This window comes from Somniosus microcephalus, chromosome 17, assembly GCF_052327205.1.
Source record: "Somniosus microcephalus isolate GS21.2 chromosome 17, FLI_Smic_1.0, whole genome shotgun sequence".
Lineage (NCBI taxonomy): Eukaryota > Metazoa > Chordata > Chondrichthyes > Squaliformes > Somniosidae > Somniosus > Somniosus microcephalus.
The window spans coordinates 19,123,030-19,149,013 of NC_141003.1; the positions used below are offsets into that span (position 1 = coordinate 19,123,030).

The 25,984-nt window shown below is 46.3% G+C and overlaps 1 protein-coding gene across 3 annotated transcripts in view; it reads left to right on the top strand.

Annotated features, from left to right (window-relative positions):
- Positions 1-25,984, top strand: part of LOC147105547 (ATP-binding cassette sub-family C member 9-like) — a 221,659-nt gene that overhangs the window by 113,826 nt on the left and 81,849 nt on the right. For 2 of the 3 annotated variants that reach the window (XM_086010011.1, XM_086010012.1), the window contains exons 14-19: positions 5,336-5,441; positions 12,219-12,329; positions 16,041-16,113; positions 18,377-18,482; positions 21,117-21,155; positions 22,302-22,340. In XM_086010011.1, coding sequence (XP_085866137.1) covers positions 5,336-5,441; positions 12,219-12,329; positions 16,041-16,113; positions 18,377-18,482; positions 21,117-21,155; positions 22,302-22,340 — 474 coding nt within the window. The remainder of the gene's footprint in view (positions 1-5,335; positions 5,442-12,218; positions 12,330-16,040; positions 16,114-18,376; positions 18,483-21,116; positions 21,156-22,301; positions 22,341-25,984) is intronic. The other variant, XM_086010013.1, reaches the window with a different exon arrangement.

The window sequence follows — 25,984 nt, forward strand, 5'->3', positions numbered from 1 at the left end:
GTTTCGATTCCTTACATTGTTTTTGGTACCAAGCTCAGATTACCATCCCCTCTTTATCTTTGGTTTCTCCCCCCCACTAAGCCTTTTGGCTCTCTGCACTGTCTTTTTTATTTTTTTATCTACCAGGAATCGGGTTATAGAATCCAAGTCCCCCCACAGTGGGGAATCCTCCTTTCCATCTCCTTTTTTTTCCATGATTCTAAATTCACTCGTCTCACGTTATATATCTCTTCTCAGATTTTCTTCTTTACTTCCTGCCAATCACTCTATTTCATTCCACACACACACCAACCCTTTAATCACGAGGTTTTGAGTTTTAACCTCTTTGTTACTGTTGAGTTTTATTTCATTCACTCGCTATTGTGCACCCATTCTTTCGTTTGTTGAAGTTTCGCCGCCTCCCGGGTTAAAGGATTTCCCGCCTCCCTGGTTAGGGAACGCCCTGCCCCTATCTGAGGTTTTGCCGCCTCCCGGCTTAAAGGATTTCCCGCCTCCCAGGTTAGGGGACTTCCCACCCCTGTTGGTTTACTTTTTAACCGCCTTCAATTAAAGGTGTCTTTCTTTTTATAGTTCTTTTGTACGTCGATCCTTACTTGATGTCTCGCCAGCGATTAACCTCTAATTTTACAGGTGGTAATTAACACATACTCACCCGTCTTAGGTTATCGTTGTCCGAGAGTCTTGTTCAGATTGCGCATCCCATCCTCGTCGCCAATTGATGTAAGCCCCCAAAGTGCGTACCAAGTGATATACAAGGTCGACGTCACCGGCTTGTTGTAAGAAAGACAGACCAACTAATTGAAGTTACAACGGTTTATTCAGGCCTGGGGAGAACCTTTCAGATCGCTGTCTGAATCCAACTCCACCGATATCCTGGCAACGTCCACAATTATACAAAAATTAAGGCCCTGCCCTAGGGGCGGGGGTAAGCTTATCAGCATATACAGTGTTATAGCTAAATTGCAATTATAAAACTGTGACATTTCCTCTTCCTGCCACCCCCAAATCCCACATTCCAGTTATCAATTGGTCCCATCACGTCCTGTGACTGTGGGGCCTCATCTTAATTGCTTTACAACCATCTAATTGCCCATAGCCAGGTGGTGTTGCTCGTTACATGCTTCCTTAAGATAACAGTCCTCGTTAAGGCATGCAAAGCACAGACTTTGACTTCGTCTCGGGTTACCCCTGCAAAGCAAGCACATCCTAATTAGTCCCACCATACTTTGGAGAATGCAACCCTGTTGTAATTTATAACAAACGACTTCTTCAATGTGTTATCTTGTATGTGTGCTGCCTCGCCTGGCTGATCAGACATCCTTCCTAATCTTTCCACGAGTTGCTCTGCAGTTTAATCTCTCAGCAGTTGAAGTCACCTAATCATGTTTTAAAACTTAGCTGGGTAAATGCAATATACAGACCTCTATATCATTTAACTCAGAGTATGAATTAACCCATTACCTCCACCTTGTACATTGGTGCTGCAATTGAATCCTGGTTGTCTTGCCCTGATATGCCCAATTTTTAATATCTTACTTCACCACCCTCCTCCCGTTTCCACTTTCTCTGTTCTTCTTTGCAGTTTGCAGGATTTCCTGCCTTCACTCAACCATCTCATGCCCTATTCCCAGATGTCATAATCTCTAAATACTCATTAAAATCATTGAGGTGCCTGAGACATTTCTGGCTGGGAAAATGTACCTATTCTATTTTTATTTAGCACTCAAACCAAAGAGCTTACTTGAAATCTTTTTGACTGAAAGTTGGAATTGGGTTAATGCCAAAGAATTTGAATCCATGTCTCTTCCATGTATTTAGCTGAATGAGCAGCAATAAAGATTTATAAATGTATACAAAGTCTAATTGCACTCCTCTGCACGAAGGCCAATATCAGTTGTCTTGGCAGCTTTTCCAAAAACGTAGGAATATATGAATATTTAGTAAAAGGAAAAGGTTGTTAGATCCAAATAAATCTGGCCATTTTTTATAGATCACCTTCACTTAACCACCTTCACACCATATCTCTCAATCCCTTCTCTCTCCTAAAATGCCTTTTGAAACCATTTGTATTGCCTGCTTTAATGTCCTTTTCTGGTGACTTATTCCACAATTCTGAGCTGCAGTTTTTTATATAGTGTGGGCAAATTGCTCTAGAACCCTTAAGAGTGATAGCAAAGGGGCATGTGGGCAGCTCACTAGAAAGAAACGCTGCTCTGTAAGCTCTGTGTAGGATAGGTTATGATGAAGAGCAGGGATTGTCAACGTTAAAGGGTGACGGTGGCATAGTGGTTAGCACTGTTGCCTCACAGCGCCAGGGACCTGGGTTCGAATCCGGCCTCGGGCGACTGTCTGTGTGGAGTTTGCACATTCTCCCTGTGTCTGCGTGGGTTTCCTCCGGGTGCTCCGGTTTCCTCCCACAGTCCAAAGATGTGCGGGTTAGGTTGATTGGCTATGATAAATTGATCCTTTGTGTTAGGGGGATTAAATACGTGGGGTTACGGGGATAGGGTGGGATATGTGTTGGTGTAGGGGTTACAGGGATCGGGTGGGATATGTGTCGGTGCAGGCTCGATGGGCCGAAATGGCCTCTATCTGCACTGTGGGGTTTCTGTGATTTCTGTGATAATAAGAAAGGAGAGATGGAACGAAGAGAGATTAAAGAACAAAAGTTCAATGGCTATACCTTGGGTACAGTTTTTTGAAATAAATCATAGAATTTACAGCACAGAAAAAGATCCATTCGGCCCTTCGTGCCTGCGCTGGCTCTTTGAAAGAGCCATCACTTAGTCCCATTCCATTGCCCTTGTTCGAAAGCCTTTTAATTATCTCTTACTCATTTCCGTTTTAAATTGTAGATTCTGCCTCCACCACTGTTTCACAAGGCATTCCATGCCTCTTATCCTTTCCCTTTGTACTTTTGGTGATGATCTTAAATGTGTGCCCTCTAGTTACTGACTATTTCGTTTGTTCAGTGGACTGCTTTACCAGAGAAAACTATGATTTCAATTTTTGCTGTTATCAGGTTTTTGAGTTTGTGATGATGACGAATCTGGGGTTGTTCTCCGTAGTGGAGACCTAATAGAGGCATTCAAAATTATGAGGGGTTTTGATAGAGCAAGTAGGGAGAGACTGTTTCCTCTGGTAAGTGGGTCACAGATTTAAAATAATTGGCAAAAGAACTAGTGGGGAGATGAGATTTTTTTTCACACAGTGTTGTTAAGCTCTGGAACGCACTACCTGGAAGGGCGGTGGAAGCAGATTCCATAAGGCAAAAGGCAATTGGACATGTTCTTGAAGAGGACTGATTTGCAAGGCTATGGGGAAAAAGCTGGGGTGTGGGACTAATTGAAGAGCTCTTTCAAAGAGCCGACACAGGCACAATGGGCCGAATGGCCTCCTTCTGTGCGGTATGATTCTATGTCATTGGGCTCCACCAGCGACTTTGATTTGGGCCTGAGCGGGGAGCTGCAGAGGCTTTCCCTCACTCAAATAATTGGCTGAATCTTGCTGGAGCAGGGCATCTTGTGGCGTGGGCCATTAGTTCGATTTTTTTCCTGCACCCTTCAGCTCGAATATAATTTGCACCGTAACTTGCTAGATGTGCGAGCTGATAACGGCGTGGAGAGGGTGACGGGGCATGTGGGACCAGCCCGTATATCTCCTTAACCAACGAGATTTAAGGATAGAGAAAGAAACGGAGAAGGAGGGTGGATTAGAGTCAAATCAGGTACAGGAAGAGAAATAAAGAGAGGGAAAAAAAGATTGGATTAAGAGAGAAAAAAGAAAAGTAAGAAAAAGTAAAAAAATGTAAAATTTTAAGTTTTTTAAATCTCTGAGAAGTATTTATTGTGACAGTTTAAATTGTTCCACTAGAGAGGTTGATTGGCATTGCATTAACAATTATCACATCATGAAAACTGTTAAGTGTGAGCCATAACTCTCTGCGGCGAGTTTAATAGGCAATCAATGTGCAAATCCAGCAAGTTCTTAAAAATAACAGGGAGGCTAAGGACGAGCTTCCATTTGTGCGAAGCAAATGGTGGACTGGCGTAAAACAACCAGCAAGTTCTGGAGATTCACAACTCACGGCATGTCTCGTTCTTCCCCTGAGCGTGCTGGCTGATTTGCGCATTAATAACAGCGTGCGCCGTGAACCCGCCAGTACTTTTCCAGGAGGATTGGGCCCAATGTTTCTGCAGATCAGTTTTGGATTTACCTCCAGCTTCTACTGTTCTGGACCAGGTGAAACAGCTCGTCATGGTCTAGTCCCTTTGGAATCCTAAGAACAGGAATCAGATCACCTCTCAACCTTCTCTTTTCCAGTGAGAACAGAGCCTGTTTACATAATCGCTCGTTATTATCCCAATCTGACCCAGTAGTAGATGTGGAGACTACTTAGGAATCCAAACTGGGATAAGGGCCTGGACTGTTACCAACATTTTCTTTTTAAAATGGCCTCTCTGTGTGGCGATTGCAGGAGAAGCAGGCAGCTACAATTTCCTGCCTGATTTCGGGCAGGGGGGTGGTGGGTGGCTGGGGGCTGCAACAGTTCCCCCTGCTCGAGGACTTACATTGTACTTTCTGCTTTCACTTATATGGCGGATGTCCTTGATAGGCCAACATGCAGGCAAATCAGGAAACTACCCCTGACCCCAGAAGGTTTGCAGGGGTCGCAGGTGGGGGTTTCCCTGGAAGGCGTGATCTGGCCTGAGTGCTGGGATTGATGGCCTGTGCATCTTATGGGCCTCACAGCTCAGAGTTGGTGTAAAGCCTTCTACTGACTTGTAGAGCACCTTGCACTGTACATAGAAACATAGAAACATAGAAGATAGGAGCAGGAGTAGGCCATTCGGCCCCTCGAGCCTGCTCCGCCATTTAATGTGATCATGGCTGATCATTCAAATTCAGTACCCTGTCCCTGCTTTCTCTCCATATCCCTTGATCCCTTTAGCCTTAAGAAATATATCTAACTCCTTCTTGAATATATTTAATGACTTGGCCTCAATGGCCTTCTGTGGTAGAGAATTCCACAGGTTCACCACTCTCTGGGTGAAGAAATTCCTCTTCATCTCAGTCCTAAATGGCTTACCCCTTATCCTTAGACTGTGACCCCTGGTTCTGGACTCCCCGACCATCGGGAACATCCTTCCTGCATCTAGTCTGTCTAGTCCTGTTAGAATTTTATAAGTTTCATAAGTTTCTGTGAGGGTAGAGTAGGTTATTCTGTGGCTCCTTTGCTCATTTTAACCTGATGTTTGAATCTGTGGGAATGATTCGCTGGCCTTCTCACATGACGCTGAAACTATATATATTTTTTTGTCAAATTTTCCACCAGCGAGCAAAAGTTGAAAGAGTTTCTGACGAGCGACGAGATTTCCGACGATGGACTTCGGGGTGGCGAGGCCTCATTGAATGTAGAGACGTGCAAAAAACATTCAGTTGTAAGTAACAAGACCTCGGGCAAACTGTGCTAAAGGATAGATGAGCTTTTTCTCAGAAACAAATGTCAACGGATACAAACATACACCATACTGACATGCCCAATGTTGGCTAAACTGCCTCGCTTAAAAAGAAAAATTGCAAATGGTGCAGAGCCATATAAAACCAAGATAGCATCACATAAACCAATTGACGTTAGATCATGCCTCTGAAATCACAATACAAGGAGAGTTATTTTATGCAGTTTCTCAACGTCAACAATAAATCTCTTCCCACTGATTAACTATCAGAAGGCCCTCTAGTTCCCTGTAGTGCCTTGCTACTACAGTGTTAAGTGGCTTAACTGTCCTTGAAATGTTAGCCTAATACTGAAAAATGATAAACTATGAAGCTATAAATTCAGTTTTCACAAAACTTGAAACAATAAGGTCATCCAAATGTTATTCGTGCGAGTTATCAAAAGTCTGGCACGCTGTTTGACAGTCAGCTTTGGTTGCCGTTGCTGTATTGCATTGTTAGGTAGCAACCAACCCGTGTATGATTTTGTTAAAAGCTTAATTTCCAACGTATTGTTAGGAAAAATAGAAGTGCATGGAATTGGAGGCAACTTTTTGATACGGGTAGGGAATTGGTGAGGAGGTAGGAGACAGAGAGTAGGGATAACGGGTATGTACTCAAATTAGCAGGATGTGACTAGTGGTGTCCCCCAGGGATCTGTACTGGGGCCTCAGCTTTTCGCTACATTTATCAATGACTTAGATGAAGGAATAGAGAGCCATATATCCAAGTTTGCGGACGAGACTAAGTTAGGTGGCACAGTAAATAGTGTAGATGGGAGCAGAAGGTTGTCAAGGGACATTGATAGACTAAGTGAGTGGGCGAAACTGCAGCAGATGGAGCTCAACGTGGGGAGGTGTGAGGTCATCCACTTTGGACCTAAGAAAGATAGATCAGAGTATTTTCTAAATGGTGAGAAGCTAGGAACTGTGGAGGAACCGAGAGATTTAGGGTTCTATGTACAGAAATCACGAAAAACTAGTGGACAATTACAAAAAATAAGTAACAAGGCTAATGAAATGTTAGCCTTTATCTCAATGGGGCTGGAAATAGAAAGGGTGGAAGTTATGTTACAGTTATATAAAGCTCTGGTTAGACCACGTCTGCAATACTGCCTTCAGTCCTGGGCATCGCACCTCAGGAAGGCTATTTGGCCTTGGGGGAGCAGCGCAGATTCACCAGAATGATACCGGGGCTAAAAGGGTTAAATTATGAGGACAGGTTGCATAGACTAGGCTTGTATTCCCTTGAGTTTAGAAGATTAAGGGGTGATCTAATTGAGGTGCTTAAGATGATTAAAGGATTTGATATTGTCAGCCGTGGCCCAGTGGGCAGCACCCTCGCCTCTGAGTCAGAGGGTTGGGGTTCATAGTCCCACTCCAGGGACCTGAGCACAAAAATCTAGGCTGACACTCCAATGCAGTGCTGAGGGAGTGCTGCACTGTCGGAGGTGCCGTTTTTTGGATGAGTTGTTAAACCGAGGCCCCGCCTGCTCTCTCAAGTGGACTTAAAAGATCCCATGGCACTATTTCAAAGAAGAGCAGGGGAGTTCTTCCAGCTAATGGATGCCACTCAGGGAAATAAAGCCACAAGCACAGCAAAAAGGGAAATGGGGCGGTGGCTACACAGCCAAAACTACAATGTCCATAATGCACAGGCCACCAAAACAAGCCAAACATGCAGCTTCGTTGTAAATGCCAAATCTAAAGTCTAACATTGTGTGCTGTCCTGAGTCAAGGCACAGTACCACATAGACAGGCCCTGTTGGCATTTCAGCAGTTGCTATTATCCTCCAGAATGTCGTCAGGCAAACAGTATTTGGAACACCAGAGGAGTAACTTTGACTTTGTGTGATGGTGTGAAACGGGCGATAGTGAATCAGCAGCCCGTTTTACATTGCTCCCCATTTTTGTTCCATTGAAGTCAGTTGTGCGCCATATACGTTCAAGTCTGCATTCCTTGGCTGTGAGGGAACAAAGATGGGGGTCATGCCTAGGGGAGTGACCAAGATGGGAAAGACTAAGGGGGAGAAATTCGGTATCACCCCGTTTGGGGTGCAATTATCGGCCGGGTGCAAAGTTTAGCGCCTGGTGCTAATTATTGCCCCTGACTGCAAACTTGGCTTCTATCGCCCCTGGAGGTGATTGGAGCTCTAAATCAGGCGCTACACACCTCTCTTAAGGCGCTAACGCCGAGGAGCGAGGCGTTAACTCAGAGCACGGGCGAAGCTCATGTGATTTCAGTTAGCAATGGAACACAAACACACTGGCGCTGGCCAATTTTTAAAGGGGAGGGTCGATCTTGCTCTTCATCCACACCCTGCTCATTGCAGCCTTGAATCTCGGCCTGGAGAGACCTGTACATCAGATCTGCTGGAAAGAACAATGGAGAGGCCATGGGAAAGAGCTCAGAGTGCAGCCCCCATAGTCTCTTCTAAATTGATGCAAGGAAGGGCAAATCAAAATGAACCTGCAAAGTGCTGCTCAGTACCCAAAACTCCTTCACACAGCATTGAATCTCTCCAGATGTCTCTCTCTCTCTCTCAGAATGCGTGGTGCAAAAATGTCGCCGACAAAAAAAGGCAGGAAGCGGCCGCCTTTAAATAGCGCTCCCCCAGTCCCTTCCTGACTGCAAAACATTCCCCTCAACCTGTCGTTGCTAGCAGCAGGCAGAAAGGCAGGGGGCGCCACTCAATATCAGGTTGGGGTCGCTACCAGGCCGATACACGCTCGACTGACGTCATGATCTGCGGGCGTAGGAGATCATGGCGGTAGTGTTTAGCACCGCCACAAAATGTCTGGTCAATCTCACGAGCGGCGCAAACATCGCCGCGCCCGGGCGCTAGTTGCTTTGCGCCCCGTTAGCGCCCAGCTAATCAACCAAATTTTTCCCCCTAAGGGTTTTACTGGGGAAAAGGCCATAACAGGAGGCGATGAGAGAGTGATTGAGCCGATTGACAGTTGCAGAAATATTGTGGCTAATGGAGGGCCAAAGGCTAGACAAAAGCAAAATATTGTGGACACTGGAAATCTGAAATAAAAATTGAAAACGCTAGAAACACTCAGCAGGTCAGGCAGCATCTGTGGAGAGAGAAACAGAGTTAACATTTCAGGTCGATGGCCTCTCATCAGAACTGGCAACAGTTAGAGATGTAATCGGTTTTAAGCAAGTACAGGGGCAGGGAAAGGGGGGAGGAGAGGAAAGAACAAAAGGGAAGGTCTGTGGGAGGCTGGAAGGCAGGAGAGATTAAGTGACAAAAGGGATGATGGTGCGAGGGAAAAGTAGATGGTAATGGGACAAGTAAAGAAACAAAAGATGGGTCTAAAGGAGGTGTAAATGGCTACAGCAGAATCATTACCAACAGCTGCTGTCCGTAAAAAATGGAGGCGGTGATTATGATCTGAAATTGCTGAACTCAATGTTGAGTCCAGAAGGTGTAAAGTGCCTAATTGAAAAATGAGGCGCTGTTCCTCGAGCTTACGTTGAGCTTCATTGGAACAGTGTAGGAGGGCAAGGTCAGAGTGGGAGTGTGACAGAGAATTAAAGTGGCAAATGACTGGAAACTCGGTCACACTTGCGGATTGCGTGTTCAGCAAAGCAATCAAAGACTAGGCATTTGGGAGCTCGAAAGTTTCAATGTAAGTGACTTGGTGGAGTGTTTTTTCCAGGGGCAGGAGGGAGAGGGATTGGGAGGGGGAAGGGGGATGTGAGCGGTGAGGGATACAAGGAAGTGATCAGAGATGGCCTTGTCTGTGACTGAGACAATGGTAATAAAGAGGCCATGTGAGATTGCAAGGTCAAGGGGATGGCCGTGACTATCGGTGGGAGAGTTTATATGGAGGGAAAGGTTAAGGGAGGACAGCAGGGAATGAACTCAGATGAGAAAGGGCAAGGTGAGTTGAGATGGAGGTTGAAATCACCGAGGATTAGAAGTTGCTCAGTGCAAAATCTGAGGGACGAAAGAAGTGAGGATATCTTGATTAGAAACTCGACGTGGGGCTTGGGTGGGCAGTAGAGGACGAGAATTTTAAAGGAAAGATGAGAGGGGTGCAACAAGGTGAGGTGATCAAAGGAAAATAAGGTGCCAAAGGAATAAGGGGACAGACCAAGGTTAACTTTAGTGATAAGAGCCACAGCATCACTATAGCGGTTTAGGCAGGGCAGGTGTTTTTTTTTCTTATTCATTCACAGGATGTGGGCATCCCTGGCAAGTACAGCATTTATTGCCCATTCCTAATTGCCCTTGTGAAGGTGGTGGTGAGCCGCCTTGTTGAACTGCTGCAGTCCATGTGGTGAAGGTACTCCCATAGTGCTGTAAGGTACGGAGTTCCAGGATTTTGGAACAGCGATATATATCCAAGTCAGGTTGGTGTGTGACTTGGAGGGGAACTTGGAGATGGTGGTGTTCCCATGCACCTGCTACCCTTGTCCTTCTAGGTGGAAGAGGTCGCGGGTTTGGGAGGTGCTGTCGAAGAAGCCTTCGCGAGTTGCTGCAGTGCATTTTGTAGATGGTACACACTGCAGCTACAGTGCACCGGTGGTGGAGGGAGTGAATGTTTAAGGTTGTGGACGGGGTGCCAATCAAACGAGCTGCTTTGTCTTGGATGGTGTCAAGCTTCTTGAGTGCTGGAGCTACATTCATCCAGGCAAGTGGAGAGTATTCCATCACACTCCTGACTCGTATCTTGTAGATGGTGGAAAGGCTTTGGGGAGTCAAGAGGTGAAACACTCGCTACAGAATAACCAGCCTCTGAACTGCTCATGTGGCCACAGTACTTACGTGGCTGGTCCAGTTAAGTTTCTGGTCAATGGTAACCACCAGGATGTTGATGACAGAGGATTCGACGATGGTAATGCCATTGAATGTGGTTAGACTTCCTCTCTCTTGTTGGAGATGGTCATTGCCTTACACTTGTGTGGCGCGAATGTTACTTGCTACTTATCAGCCCAAGCCTGAATTTTGGCCAGGTCTTGCTGCATGCGGGCATAGACTGCTTCATTATCTGTGGAGTTGCGAATGGAACTGAACACTGTGCAATCATCAGTGAACATCCCCACTTCTGACCTTATGATGGAGGGAAGGTCATTGATGAAGCAGCTTGTTGGGCCTAAGACACTGCCCTGAGGAACTCCTGCCGCGATGTCCTGCGGCTGAGATGATTGGCCTCCACCAATTGGTGGAAGGTATAGCCAGGTGGGGAGGCTTCAGTAGGGGGCAAGGTGTTGTCAGCCATGAACCAAATTTCCATCAATGCCATGCTTTCAACGCAATCATTCACAATAAAGTCATGGATAGCAAGGGGCCTGTTCACAAGGATATTCTGGAGGGAGATGCAGACAGGGACAGTGATTATTGAACCGCTGGCAGGGTCCACGGGGTCAGTGGTGGGAGGGGAAGGAGATTAGCAAGATTAGCCCCCAACAGCCGCGCTGCTTGTGGGGGGTTGGTGAGAGAGTGGGATGGGGCAGTTGGGATTGTTGCTCGTAAGGAGGCAGCGATGAGTGCCTCAATGGGCCCCTTGGAGAAGGAGACACAGAGGGAAGCTGTGGACTTCTCCAAGAGGGAGTCAAGCCTATGGAAACAGGAGAGGAGGAGGGTACAGGAATAGTGACGGGTAGTAACGGGGCTTTGGGGGGGGGGGGGGAGTACCCGAGAGGGGAGAAATCAAAGCAGGCAAGACTGGGTAACAGGAAGGGGAGGAGACTGGAGAGAAAGGCCCAAGAGGGGTAAAGAGAAGAGATAGAGAAAAGGAGACAGAAATAATGGGCTTGAGTCCAGAGCGGCAGCCAAAATGCTCACGCGAATGGACACAGGAAAACTCAGGTTTTGTCGGCATGGCAGAGGTTAGGGGAGATATGTCCTGGTTGTAAATGGAGAACAGGCAGAAGACAATGGCCTAGAAATTGAGTTTGCGCTGCGCCGGGGCTTAACGCCGGAAATTTAGCGCCGGTGCTAAGTCGCGCTGTGCGCGCCAAAAATTCAGTAGCGCCGCGCCCAAATGGCTGCCGGCGCTACTGAAGGCTGTTTGCGCCTGAAAACTGGCGCTATGCGCCGCATTGCGGCGCTATTCCGGCGCTGCGGCGCCCGATGCGGTGCGGCAGGCTCGGGAAGTGCAGGCCTCCTCCTTCAGTTAAGGAGGAGCTGCCTGCACCCGCCCGCTGGCCGGTTAAATCGCCACAAAAATGAGCCCGGCACCTCGGGGAAGTGCCGGGCTCGCAGCCGAGAAGCATCTGTTCCGCGGGGGGGGGGGGTGGGGGAGTCCGGGGAGGGAGGTGCGGGCAGGCGGCCGGCGGGAAAGCGGCCGGCCGCCGCTCCACCTTTATGCGCCGGCGCAAAGTCGTGTAAGACTCTGTTGCCAGAGTCTTAGTTGCGGCTGCCACGGGCGAGGCGGCCGCAACTGAATTTCGGCGCTGGGGCCCGTCACCACGGCAACCGGGACGCTGCGCACACCGATGACGTCATCGGTGCCGGCGCAGCGCTACCGGTGTAACGCCGATGTTGGGCCCTAGTCAATTTCAAAACCGGCTGTAAGTCCAGCGCAATGCCCTCTAGCGCCGCAAAATGGGCGCTAAGCCCACTCAATTTCTAGGCCAATAAGTGAGAGCCCAAAGTTAAAGTCAGAGGTCCTTTGGTGAAATTAAGTTCACTTAAAAAAGTAAACGAACTTAGCTTTGAGTCGGTATAATTGTAATAAAATGCTTTTTTTAAATTTACCATACAGCACACTAAGGCCTTCAACAGGCGGCAGCCCCTAAAGGGCCAGCTGGAAGGTTATGAACAGCCACTGAGGAAGTACATTCGGTCCAGGGAGACAGAAGATGTGTCAGTCAAGGTCACTAACTTGTAATTGTTTCCTACTGTACAGCTGTGGTTCTCATGCGCCTAATCCCTGTCTTTCTGCGCACACGAGAATAAAAGGGAATGAGCAATCCGTACTGTGGGTCGGGAAGTATAAATGAGGCAGAGCTAGCCTTTCCCACACTCTGCAGAAGTCAGATTGTGTAAGAGTATTCATTTCCTGCTTTTAATCACTGCAATAAAATTATAATTCAGACAAAGACAAACATTTTTATTGGATGTTAACTCGCTATTATCTTAAAAGGCTTTTTCTGCACCAAGATAAAAGTGCTCTTCCTCCGATCAAATGCTCCCGATTAGGAAGCCCTGATTTTCCATTTACAGTCCCCACGACTTACACCATCCGCGCTTATCCCTGACAGCTGGCTATATCGGGCAAACGGCGCTAACCATTGTCATCACCATAGGCGTCAATTACAAAGGAGCCACTTAAACCGTATAAAGCACGCCGGTTATTTTGCCTTCAGTTGCTCGCACAAACACACACTCACAAACACACACTCACAAACGCACACTCACAAACACACACTCACAAACACACACTCACAAACGCACACTCACAAACACACATGCACAAACGCACACTCACAAATACACACTCACAAATACACACGCACAAACACACACGCACAAACACACACTCACAAACGCACACTCACAAACACACACTCACAAACACACACTCACAAACGCACACTCACAAACACACATGCACAAACGCACACTCACAAATACACACTCACAAATACACACGCACAAACACACACTCACAAACACACACGCACAAACACACACGCACAAACACACACGCACAAACACACACTCACAAATGCACACTCACAAACACACTCACAAACGCACACTCACAAACACACATGCACAAACGCACACTCACAAATACACACTCACAAATACACACGCACAAACACACACTCACAAACACACACGCACAAACACACACGCACAAACACACACTCACAAACGCACACTCACAAATGCACACTCACAAACACACGCACAAACACACACTCACAAACGCACACTCACAAACAGACACTCACAAACACACACTCACAAACACACACTCAAACAGACACTCACAAACGCACACTCACAAACACACACTCACAAATAGACACTCACAAACGCACTCACAAACGCACACTCACAAACACACACTCAAACACAAACACTCACAAATGCACACTCACAAACAGACACTCACAAACACACACTCACAAGCACACACTCACAAACGCACACTCACAAACACACATGCACAAACACACACTCACAAACACACACTCACAAACACACACGCACAAACACACACTCACAAACAGACACTCACAAACACACACTCACAAACACACACTCACAAACACACACTCACAAACGCACACTCACAAACACAAACACTCACAAACGCATACTCACAAACACACACTCACAAACACACACTCAAACAGACACTCACAAACGCACACTCACAAACACACACACTCACAAACACACACTCACAAACGCACACTCACAAACAGACACTCACAAACACACACTCACAAACACACACGCACAAACACCCACTCACAAACAGACACTCACAAACGCACTCACAAATACAAACACTCACAAACGCACACTCACAAACACACACTCACAAACAGACACTCACAAACGCACACTCACAAACACACACTCACAAACGCACACTCACAAACACACACTCACAAACGCACTCACAAACACACACTCACAAACACACACTCACAAACACACACTCACAAACGCACACTCACAAACGCACACTCACAAACGCACACTCACAAACACACACACACACACAATCGCACAAGCACACACGCACAAACACACATGCACAAGCACACATACAATGTCCAGCACAAATTACTTGATGGCATCTTGAAATGGGAACACCAGCTAACTTTTCTCCTACTCACGGCGCCAGGCACAGAGACTAATTGTAAGACCTCAGTGTCACCCTGACTGCGCTCTCCTAACTCCGCATCTGCCCAGGGTCGAACCTGGGACCTTCTTGGTCTGTTTGTTAAAAAATATATTTTCCAATGTTTAAATTCTTTCCACGGACCAGCCTCAGTGAAATTGGGCCTTGAAAAATTCATTGTTGATCTTTAAATAGTGCTAAACGAGCAAAAAAAATCTATACATTTAAGGAATATAGAAAGTACAGAGGCGATTTAAAAAATGGAATAAGAGAGATATGAGCGGCTAACATAAAAAGGGAGCCCAAAATTATTTTAAAAACACATAAATAATAAAAGGGTAGTCAAAGGGGCCAATTAAGGACTAAAAAGATCTTCTTGTGGAAGCAGAGGGCATGGCTGACGTACTAAATTAGCACTTTGCATCTTTCTTCACTAGAGAAAAGGATGTTTGACAAAGCACCACATAATGGACTTGTTAGCAAAATTAAAGCCCATGGGATTAAAGGGACAGTGGCAGCATGGATACAAAATTGGCTAAGGCACAGAAAGCAGAGAGCGGTGAACACTTGTTTTTCAGACTGAAGGAAAGTATACTGTGGTGTTCCCAAGGGGTCGGAATTAGGAACACTGCTATTTTTGATATATATTAATGACCTGGACTTGGGTATACAGGACATATTTTCAAAGTTTGCTGATGACACGGAACTCGGAAATGTAAACAATGAGGAAGATAGTAACAGACTTCAGGAGGTCATAGCCAGACTGGTGAAATCAGCAGACCCGTGACAGATGAAATTTAACACAGCGAAGTGTGAAGTGATTCATTGTGGTAGGACGAAGAGGAGAGGCAATTTGAACTAAACGATACAAATTTAAAGAGGGTGCAGGAACCTGGGGGTGTATGTACTCAAATCTTTGAAGGAGGCAGGACAAGTTGAGAAGGTTGTTAAATAAGCATATGAGATCCTTGGCTTTACAAATAGAGGAATAGAGTGCAAAAGCAAGGAAGTTATACTAAACCTTTATAAAACACTGGTTAGACCTCAGCTGGAGTATTGTGGGTCAATTCTGGGCACCAGTCTTTAGGAAGGATGTCAAGGCCTTGGAGAGGGCGTAAAGGAGATTGAGCAGAATGGCACCAGGGATGAGGGACTTCAGTTATGTGGAGAGACTGGAAAAGCTGGGGTTGTTCTCCTTAAAGCTGAGAAGGTTAAGAGGTGATTTGATAGAGGTGTTCAAAATCATGAATGGTTTTGATGGAGTAAATAAGGAGAAACTGTTTCCAGCGGCAGAAGGGGCGGTAACCAGAGGACACAGATTTAAGGTGATTGGCAAAAGAACCAGAGGCGAGATGAGGAAACATTTTTTTTACTCAGCGAGTTGTTGTGATCTGGAATGCACGGCCTGAAAGGGTGGTGGAAGCAGATTCAATAGTAACTTTCAAAAGGGGATTGGATAAATATTGAAGGAAAATGTTTTACAGGACTATGGGGAAAGAGCGGGGCAGTGGGATTAACTGGAGAGCTCTACCAAAGAGCTGGCACCGGCACGATGGGCCCAATGGCTTCCTCCTGTGCTGTATGATTCTATGATCCTAAGACTGAATCTGTTATATTTGAAATAGTTAGGAAATAAATGGAGAAAAATACCTTAAAAGTAACTTGCTGCTTCCACTATGTATGAAATACTTTCACACCCTAAATATTTTCAAATCACAGGTTACAAATGGATCCTTTTCTTGGGGCAGTGGCATGGCAACTCTTTCTAACATCAGCATCAGAGTTCCAACAGGTAAAGTATACCATCTCCTATTGGTTGGACCTTTCTGTTAATATATGCCAACTCCTATTGATCGGTTTTGTCGTTAAAATATACCAAATCCCACTTATTGAGAGGAATCCTTTCATGGGATCCCTTTGCGATTAGTGCAGTAAGCAGTCTTTTGCTGAAACTTTCTGTTAGGTGTAAAGTGCTTGACATGAATCAGTCATTCATGAAAGAAAGACTTATGAAATGATACTGAGTGGCCTACGGGTGGCGCTGTCCAGGGAGAGTATAAATACTCGGGCACGGGCCCAGCTTGCGCAGGACATTCTTAACAGGAACTAGTGAAGGACACAACTAGACCTCCATGTTGTAAAACAGTTGATTAAAGTTTTGTAACGCTTAGACCAAGTGCCTAGTAGTTTTCTTACGTCAGTGTGCTTCCTCAAAATACAGAAGCGTTTAATTAAAATATTATAATCAATGGTAATGGCATGGTGATGAGCGTCAGTGCGATTCCCTGATTTTCCGGTGAGGAATGTGTAATGTGCTTATCTCATCCTTATAAAGTGGGTGATGAAGGTCAGGCACTTTGTGTATTTATGCCTCGGCCTTATTCCCATAGGATCTATTGGCAGCATCAGTCAATTTCTGCTATTTCCTGCTTCCTCCAATCCCCCCATCACCCACATTTTGGTGACCTCTCAGTTGTATGCCCAATTCACCTTGTGTATAACATGAGACCCAATCATCGAAGACCCTCTCTACCTCTCCTTCTTTAAGACGCTCCTTAAAACCTACTTCTTTGACCAAGCTTATCTGTCCTAATATCTCCATGTGTGGCTCGGTGTCAAATTTTGTTTGATAACGCTCCTGTGAAGCACCTTGGGAAGTTTTACTACGTTAAAGGCGCTATATAAATGCAAGTTGTTGTTGTTGACCTAGAAGGTTTGGCTTTTCCAGATTCAGATGAAGAAATTTGCAGATAGTCCTCCAATGCTTTGAGCTATGCCCAAATTCCATTAATGGCTGTGGGTTCAATATCTCCAATCTAACACTGGCAGAACCCAGAGCTAAACTGACCTGAAGCTTATTTTGATATGATAACCACATCTCCTAAAATCTTAATTAGAGAGTGGAGTTCTTACTCTTTGTGGTTTGTCTTCCATTTTGTGTGCCTCTCACATTGGTGGGTAAGGGTAAGTCAAATTATAACTTTTTTTTTATTCGTTTATGGGATCTGGGCATCTCTGGCAAGGCCAGCATTTATTGCCCATCCCTAATTGCTCTTGAGAAGGTGGTGGTGAGCCGCCTTCTTGAACCGCTGCAGTCTGTGTGGTGAAGGTACTCCCACAGTGCTGTTAGGGAGGGAGTTCCAGGATTTTGACCCAGCGATGATGAAGGATCAGCGATATATTTCTAAGTCAGGATGGTGTGTGACTTGGAGGGGAACTTGGAGGTGGTGGTGTTCCCATGCGCCTGCTGCCCTTGTCCTTCTAGGTGGAAGAGGTCGCGGGTTTGGGAGGTACTGCCGAAGAAGCCTTGACGAGTTGCTGTGGTGCATCTTGTAGATGGTACACACTGCAGCCACGGTGCGCCGGTGGTGGAGGGAGTGAATGTTTAAGGTGGTGGATGGGGAGCCAATCAAGCGGGCTGCTTTGTCCTGGATGGTGTCGAGCTTCTTGAGTGTTGTTGGAGCTGCACTCATCCAGGCAAGTGGAGAGTGTGCCACCACACTCCTTACTTGTGCCTTGTAGATGGTGGAAAGGTTTTGGAGAGTCAGGAGGTGAGACACTTGCCACAGAATACCTAGCCTCTGACCTGCTCTTGTTGCCACAGTATTTATGTGGCTGGTCTAGTTAGGTTTCTGATCAATGGTGACCCCCAGGATGTTGATGGTGGGGGATTCGGCGATGGTAATACCATTGAATGTCAAGGGGAGGTGGTTAGACTCTCGCTTGTTGGAGATAGTCATTGCCTGGCACTTTTAGTTGTCTTCTTAATTGTGCATAAATTAATTTGCATGTAGATGCGAATACGATAGGGTGGGAGGAGGGAGAATGAATAGATCTAACCCAAGCATGTATTTATAACTCCGAATGGCAAAACCTCGTCATGTTTATTTGTTCACAACCTCGTAGATTGGCTTGTTCCAGCCTTAATAGAAGGTTTCGGCATTGCTGCCCATATTGCCTAAATTGAATTTTAAAAAAATCTGCAGAGCGATTTAGTTAACAAAGTATTTAATACAGCACTGATGAAAGATTCTTTGATTATTATTTATTTCCAGGTCAGCTGACAATGATTGTAGGGCAGGTGGGATGTGGAAAATCCTCACTTCTCCTTGCTACCCTTGGAGAGATGCTGAAAGTTTCTGGGAAAGTTTACTGGAGCAAGTAAGTAAAATAACTATGTTTAGCAGCAATGAAGAAGATTGTCTCACTTTATTTCCTTGCAGTGAAATGTAGGCCTACAGCCACCACCATGTGCCAAACTCTCTGTTCCTCCGACTCTGGCCTCCTGTACATCCCCATTTTCTTTTGCACCATCATTGGCAACCGTGCCTTCAGCCACCTCGGTCCCACATTCTGGAATACCAACCCTGAACCCTCTTCCTCTCTACCTCCCTCTCCTCCTTTAAGATTTTGGACACCCCCTCCTAATACCTCCTTCTTTGGCTTGGTGTCCATTTGTCGATTACAGCTCTGTGAAGCGCTTTGGAATATTTTTTCTACATTAAAGGTGCCGTATAAATGCAAGTTTTATTTCCTTTGACCAGTGGTAACATAAGTTCTGCCAACACGCCACTATAGATTTCGCCATCTGTCTCACTTGAAATAAATGGCATATGGCAAGTGACTTGTAAGGAGAGGGTTGTTGTGGCCATACTCTGCTGCTGGTAGAAGCATCTTCCCCCAATAATACATGTGATTTGCTGGCACTGTCTACGCCCGAGCAATAGGTTCTTTCCGCTGTGGTTGAAGTGGGCAGAGAGGTTGGAAACTTGCTGGCAGTGCCAGTGTTATAGTGTTGGTAGGTTGCTTGGGTACGGTAGCTGGCCTAGCAACCCAGGGGTCGTGAGATCAAATTCCAAGTTGTGAAATTAAATAAAATAAAAATGGATAATTTGTGGACTAACATCAGAGAAAATGACCATGGAAAGCTGGCAACTTGTAAAAGCCCATTTAGCTCAGGGAAGGGACAATGGTCTGGCCGACATGCGACTCCAGGCCTACATGTGGCTCCAGTCCCACAATATGTTGTTGACAAGGGGGTGTGAGTGGTGAGGGACACAAGGAAGTGAACAGAGATGGTCTTGTCTGTGATTGAGACAATAGGAATAGCAAAGCCATGTGAGAGGGCAAGGTCAAGGGGGTTACCGTAAACATGGTTGAGAAGGGAGGAAAGGAGCTATACTTCACCACCACCTCTCTCGACCCCTTCACTGCCTCTGTGTTGTCAGACTGCTTGTCCGACATCCACTCCTGGATCAGCCAGAATTTCCTCCAATTAAACATGGGGAAGACCGAAGCCATTGTCTTCAGCCACCACCACCCCCCCCACCCCTCACCACCGATTCCATCCCTTTCCCAGGCCACTGTCTCAGGCTAAACCAGACTGTTTGCAACCTTGGCGTCCTATTTGACTCTGAGCTGAGCTTCCGACCCCATATCCTCTCCATCACCAAGACCGCCTACTTTTACCTCTGTAATATCACCTGTCTCCGCCCCTGCCTCAGCCCATCTGGTGCTGAAACCCTCATCCATGCCTTCGTTACCTCCCAACTCGACTATTCCAATGCACTCCCGGCCGGCCTCCCATCCTCCACCGTCCACAAACTCGAGCTCATCCAAAACTCTGCTGCCTGTATCCTAACTCGCACGAAGTTCCTTTCACCCATCACCCCTGTGCTCGCTGACCTACATTGGCTCCCAGTCCGGCAACACCTCGATTTTAAAATTCTCATCCTAGTGTTCAAATCCCTCCATGGCCTCGCTCTACACTATCTCTGTAACCTCCACAGAATCCACAGAATCCCCACAGTGCAGATAGAGGCCATTTCGGTCCATCGAGCCTGCACCGACACATATCCCACCCTATCCCCGTAACCCCACGTATTTAATCCCCTAACACACTAAGGGTCAATTTATCATAGCCAAATCAACCTAACCCGCACATCTTTGGACTGTGGGAGGAAACCGGAGCACCCGGAGGAAACCCACGCAGACACAGGGAGAATGTGCAAACTCCACACAGACAGTCGCCCGAGGCCGGATTTGAACCCGGGTCCCTGGCGCTGTGAGGCAACAGTGCTAACCACTATGCCACCGTGCCCCCTCCTCTGATCCCACTCCCTTCGCCCCACCATTGGCGGCCGTGCTTTCAGCCGTCTAGGCCCTAAGCTCTGGAATTCCCTCTACAAACCTTTCCGCCTCACCACCTCTCTCTCCTCCTTTAAGATGCTCCTTAAAACCTACCTTTTTGACCAAGCATTTGGTCACCTGTCCTAATATCTCCTCCTTTGGCTTGGTGTCACTTCTTGTCCAATTATGCTCCTGTGAAGCACATTGGGACGTTTTACTACGTTAAAGGCACTATATAAATGCAAGTTGTTATTGTTGTGGTGAGTGAGCAGTATTATTACTGAGGTAAGGGGATTGTTGAATTGTCACACAAGGTTTACAATGACACAATGGGTTGAAATTGCTGGCTATGGTTGCCACATCCATGAAGTAAATTACGGCATGCTGCAATGTAACCTTTCGGATTCTGTACGGTTGCTTATTTCTGGTATAGTTGTGTCAATTGTGTTCTTGAATACAACAGTCTACTGAAGAAAGATGCATCATTAACCCTGTTAATTTATTTGAAGTACAGGAAAATGCTGCAGAATTTATGAAGTCAGTAAATGAACAATATTCTCATGTTAAGTATTGTGACGACAGTGATCGATCTGATGGTGTTTGTGCCTTGCAATGCTCACTAATCCTGAGAATGGTTATGGTTTTTGTTTTTGGTACAAATTATAGAGAGCCTGAAAATGAGATGAACCAGGAAACAACATGGAGGTATTTTGAGCTACGTTATAACTTCATATTAATCTGCATCAGTGAACTGAATCCTCTGATTTTAAAGTCTTATTTAAGTGTTCTGAATGTTAGTTGATTTGTTTGATCCACCTTGTTTTGAAGGGTGGAGTTCTCTGCTTAGCTCTCTATGTCTGAACACTATTTCTGTATTTGGAATTACTTACCCCCTCCAATTCTGTCCTCTCCTGTTGAGATACAGTTCTACAAGCGCCTGCCCCTTTCTGATACCTTCTGCCCATTCTTCATGCATGAGCCTTAGCTCCAGATCCCTTGATACTCTTACCCAATAAAAATCTATTGATCTCAGTCTCGAAAGCTCCAATTGTCCCCCAGCATCTACAGCCTTTTGGGGAGCGAGTCCCAGATTTCCACAACCCCTTGTGTGAAGGGGTGCCTCCTGATTTCCCTCCTAAATGGCCTGGCTCCAATTTTAGGATTATGTCCCCTCGTACCTTCAGGAAACATAGAACCAGGAGTAGGCCATTCACCCCCTCGAGCCTGTTCCTCCATTCAGTTAGATCACGGCTGATCTGTATCTTAACTCCATCTACCCGCCTTAGATCCGCAATCCTTAATACCCTTGCCTAACAAGAATTTATCGATCTCAGTTTTGAAATTTTCAATTGACCGAACCGCAACAGCTTTTTGGGGGAGAGAGTTCCACCACCCTTTGTGTGAAGAAGTGCTTCCTGACATCACCCCTGAACGGCCTAGCTCTAACTTTAAGGTTATGCTCCCTTGTTCTGGACTCCCCAAACCAGAGGAAATAGTTTCTCTTTGTCCACCCTATCAAATCCTTTTAACAATTCTAGGCTGTTGACTTGATGATGTTCTATAGAGAAGCTGGGTGGGGGGGGTAGAGCTGGTACATTCTGAGACTAACAGAAACATTCTAGCTGACTACCCGAGGATCCTGTTTGCTGTGTACGTTATGTCTTGTTCCCTTTCTCTCATTCCCTGATTACCTTTAAAAATCACCCTTCCCATGTGAGTGACAGGAACATTTCTGTTTTGCAAGATTAAACAAAATAAAAAAGCTCTGGATTGTGAAAGAAACTTGTTGAGTAAGTAAACTACTGCCTCAGTCACTTTTTCTTGCTAACTTGGTTTTACCATAAATTGCAGTGCACATGAGATTGAGCCTGTGTTCGAGGCGACTGGGAGGTACTCTTTCTTACTCTTTGCTGGTTACTAATAGTGTGATTTATTATTTTTCTAGTGACACTTCATCCTGATAACCATCACACCAGTGGTAATGCTTTTTACACTTGTAACTAACCATTGCACCTTCCGCCATTTTCTTCTGTTCCTTCCCTCTTTTTAAGAGCGGTGTTTTCTGTTGCTTGGCTGCCAAGGCCCTGATTCTGCCGAGGCCACTGCTGACCACCAATGGAAGGCCTGCTTCTGTATTCACAAGCGGGTCTTGGCATGCGATGCTCGTCATTTGTGATCGTGTTTCGCCCAACCTGAAGTTAATCAGCATGGCAGTCGCACTGGTCAGTGTCCACCTTCGACGGTTTCGGCAGTGGTAATCCTTAAAGTCAAGCAGATGCACGAAGGACACTAGACCAGGAGAGGAGAGTCCACAATGATAATGACAGATTTGCGCAAATTCATGGTTCTGTCAGACCTGAGCTTGGAGCCTGGCATGCGATGGGTGGTGGGCGTGGAGCAGAGTGTGGATGCCCCCCTCCCCGCCACCGCAAGGGTCAGTGTTAGGACCTGATCCATTTTGGTTTTGGGGGGGTCCTCATTAAAATGCGGCCAGTGATCTGCCAGGTGCAAAAACACGCTCGCCGATGGGCAGCCCACTCATCTGGAGGTGGGCAATTGGGCGGGACAGCCTAATGCGAAGGGCCTATAGCAGCACCTTAAAGGGGAGGGGGGCAGAATCATCCGGCGGGGAAACACGCAGCATTTCAGAGCGGCAGGCAACGTTTTTGCAGAACCTGCAGCAGCAAGGACATTAAAATCGGACGCCTTTAAGGATTAAACTCCACCAGCGACTGCCACAGACATGTGTCCCAACCCTCCACCCAGCTTCCCTTTAATTTACACCAACAGTGGCCGCCTCCCTACTTGTCCCGCCCATGGTTGGTGGGCGGGAGCAGGAAGTAGGCGGGCAGAGACGGAAATGGCATTGGTGGCCCCACCTGTGCCATCTGACCTCAATTAGCATATGTATGAGACCCTCCCCCACCTGTTTCAGGTAAGAGCTGTGACTGCCAAGGTTGACATGTCTCTGAAATTGAGGAGCTCAGTGGTAAGTCGGCACTTCTGTTCCGCCTACTATTTTGGTCCCACTACTGCCCCATTTTTAAGTACAAGTAAAGCACAAAAGGAGGCTGTACGTCCCATCACGCCTGTGCGCTTCGACAGGAGCTGCCTACTCTGATCCTATTTCTCTGCCCTCTCCCCGTATCCTTTTGTTTCCTTCCTTTTCAAATACTTAGCTACACTCCTTTAAAATAGTCTCCGTCTCAATAGCCGATCAGATGAGAGACTATTTGACACCATTAAGTAGGTTCGGATAGTTTAGTCACATGTACCTATTATGTTCCCCAATAAGCCAATTCCTATCTCATGGGAACAGCTCCCAGGCGTTAAACCAGCTGAAAAGTTTCGAATCAAATTTTATTTTGGTAGTTTGCTGTGTTCCATTGCACAGAACAGCTTCTCTCCAAATATTAGACACCCACCACTGGAAATATCTCGGGGTAAAAATTGGCAAACAGTGCTCTACTTTTTCAGTCATAAAATGGGCGCAAAGCAGGCCAATTTAGCAGTAGGACAGCCTGCGCCCAATCTCCGCCGGCCTCGGTCCCATTGCTAAAGTCGTGGAGGCCTTTGTTCAGGTGTCCCAGGCAGACCCCTAAAACAGACATTTAAGCCCATTAAATATGTAAATTAGTGGCCTGACGCCTGTTGAAGGACTCCTTGCTGAAATTAGTCAGGCCTGCCCAGCTCGGGATTCTTCAGCGGCTATCAACGAAAGGTAAGTTTAAAATTTATTTATTTTATTAAAAAAGACCTTTCCTGTGGAACCAGGAGGAGCTCCTCCAACTCTACGGGAGACCCACTCCAGAGACTTGAGCACATGATCAATGCAGTACTGAGGGAGTGCTGCACTGTCAGAGGTGCCGTCTTTCAGATGAGCTGTTAAACCGAGGCCCCTTCTGCTCTCTCGGGTGGACGTAAAAGATCCCATGGCACTATTTTGAAGAAGAGCAGGGGAGTTCTCCCCGGTGTCCTGGGCATCATTTCTCCCTCAACCAACATCACTAAAGTAGATGTGGCCAGGGTTCCAGTCTCCACTTGCTGGGACTGTCTGGGGTAGGTGCAAGCGGTGGCGGAGTGGACCCCAAACCCTTTGCTCCATGACCATTGAAGCCATGTTTATTTTCATCAATACTCTGTTTTTGCAGCTCTGCCGCCCACTGCTGGCTTGACCAGGTACAGCAAGTGCACAGGTCATATGTGGTACTAAAAGCTACATCGAATTTTACAGCACAGAAACAGGCCATTCGGCCCAACTGGTCTGTGCCAGAGTTATTGCTCCACACGAGCCTCCTCCCACCCTACTTAATCTAACCCTATCAATATGTCCTTCTATTCCTTTCTCCCTCATGCACTTATCTCGCTTCCCCTTAAATGCATCTGTGATTATTCAAGTATTCAACATTTAAAGAGGCTCAGGCACTGAGGAAGAAAAAGAACACAAACAAAAGCAAGTACTCACTTGCTAGCAAAACCACAATGAAAGCTGAGGAAGTACCAAAGATAAGCGGGACTTTAAATGAAAATAAACCCAGTGAATGGGCTGTAAGAGATTTAGGAGTAGGGGTGAAAATTCTGTTGGCCCATTTGTTCTGAACCATTGTTGATATATAATGGGGTGAGCTGGGTGACCATCAGGTGTGCTGGTATTTTATTTGTCCTAATGTCTAGTAGCATCACTGGAGCCCTGCCCTGTACGGGCAGTCACGCACCTCCTCGTGCGATAGCAAAATACTGCGGATGCTGGAAATCCAAAATAACAACAGAAAATGCTGGAAAAACTCAGCAGGCCAGGCAACATCCGCGGAGAGAGAAATAGAGTCAACGTTTCAGGTCGAAACCCTTCGTCAGGACTGAAAAAACACAGGAAATGAAACAGATTAAAAGGCCAGTTTGGGGGCTGGGAAATGGGGATAAAGAACAAAAGAGAAGTGAAGAGACATTAAGAGGTATTCAAAACCAGACGAGATGGCGATCGGACTAGTGGAGACAAAAGACGGCTCTAGATTAGGTGTGAAATGCGCTGGCAGCTGTCTCTCATTCTGCCAGTGCAATTCACACCTAATCTAGAGCCGTCTTTTGTCTCTCCACTAGTCCTACCACCATCTCGTCTGGTTTTGAATACCTCTTAATGTCTCTTCACTTCTCTTTTGTTCTTTATCCCCATTTCCCAGCCCCCAAACTGGCCTTTTAATCGGTTTCATTTCCTGTGTTTTTTCAGTCCTGACGAAGGGTTTCGACCTGAAACGTTGACTCTATTTCTCTCTCCATGGATGTTGCCTGGCCTGCTGAGTTTTTCCAGCATTTTCTGTTGTTATTATGCACCTCCTAGTGCTTGGTTGCAGCTTCAGTGACCCGTCATCCAGTTGTCTGCACACAGGCTCAGTTCAGGATTGGGAATGGGGAAAAGTTGCATTTAATAGAAGGCAAAGGATATTGACTGGACAACTGAATAGAGAACTGAAGGAATGACTAACGAAGAGTTTGTTATGAAGTGTGGGGCTGAAACATATGGTTGCTGAGGGAAGAGG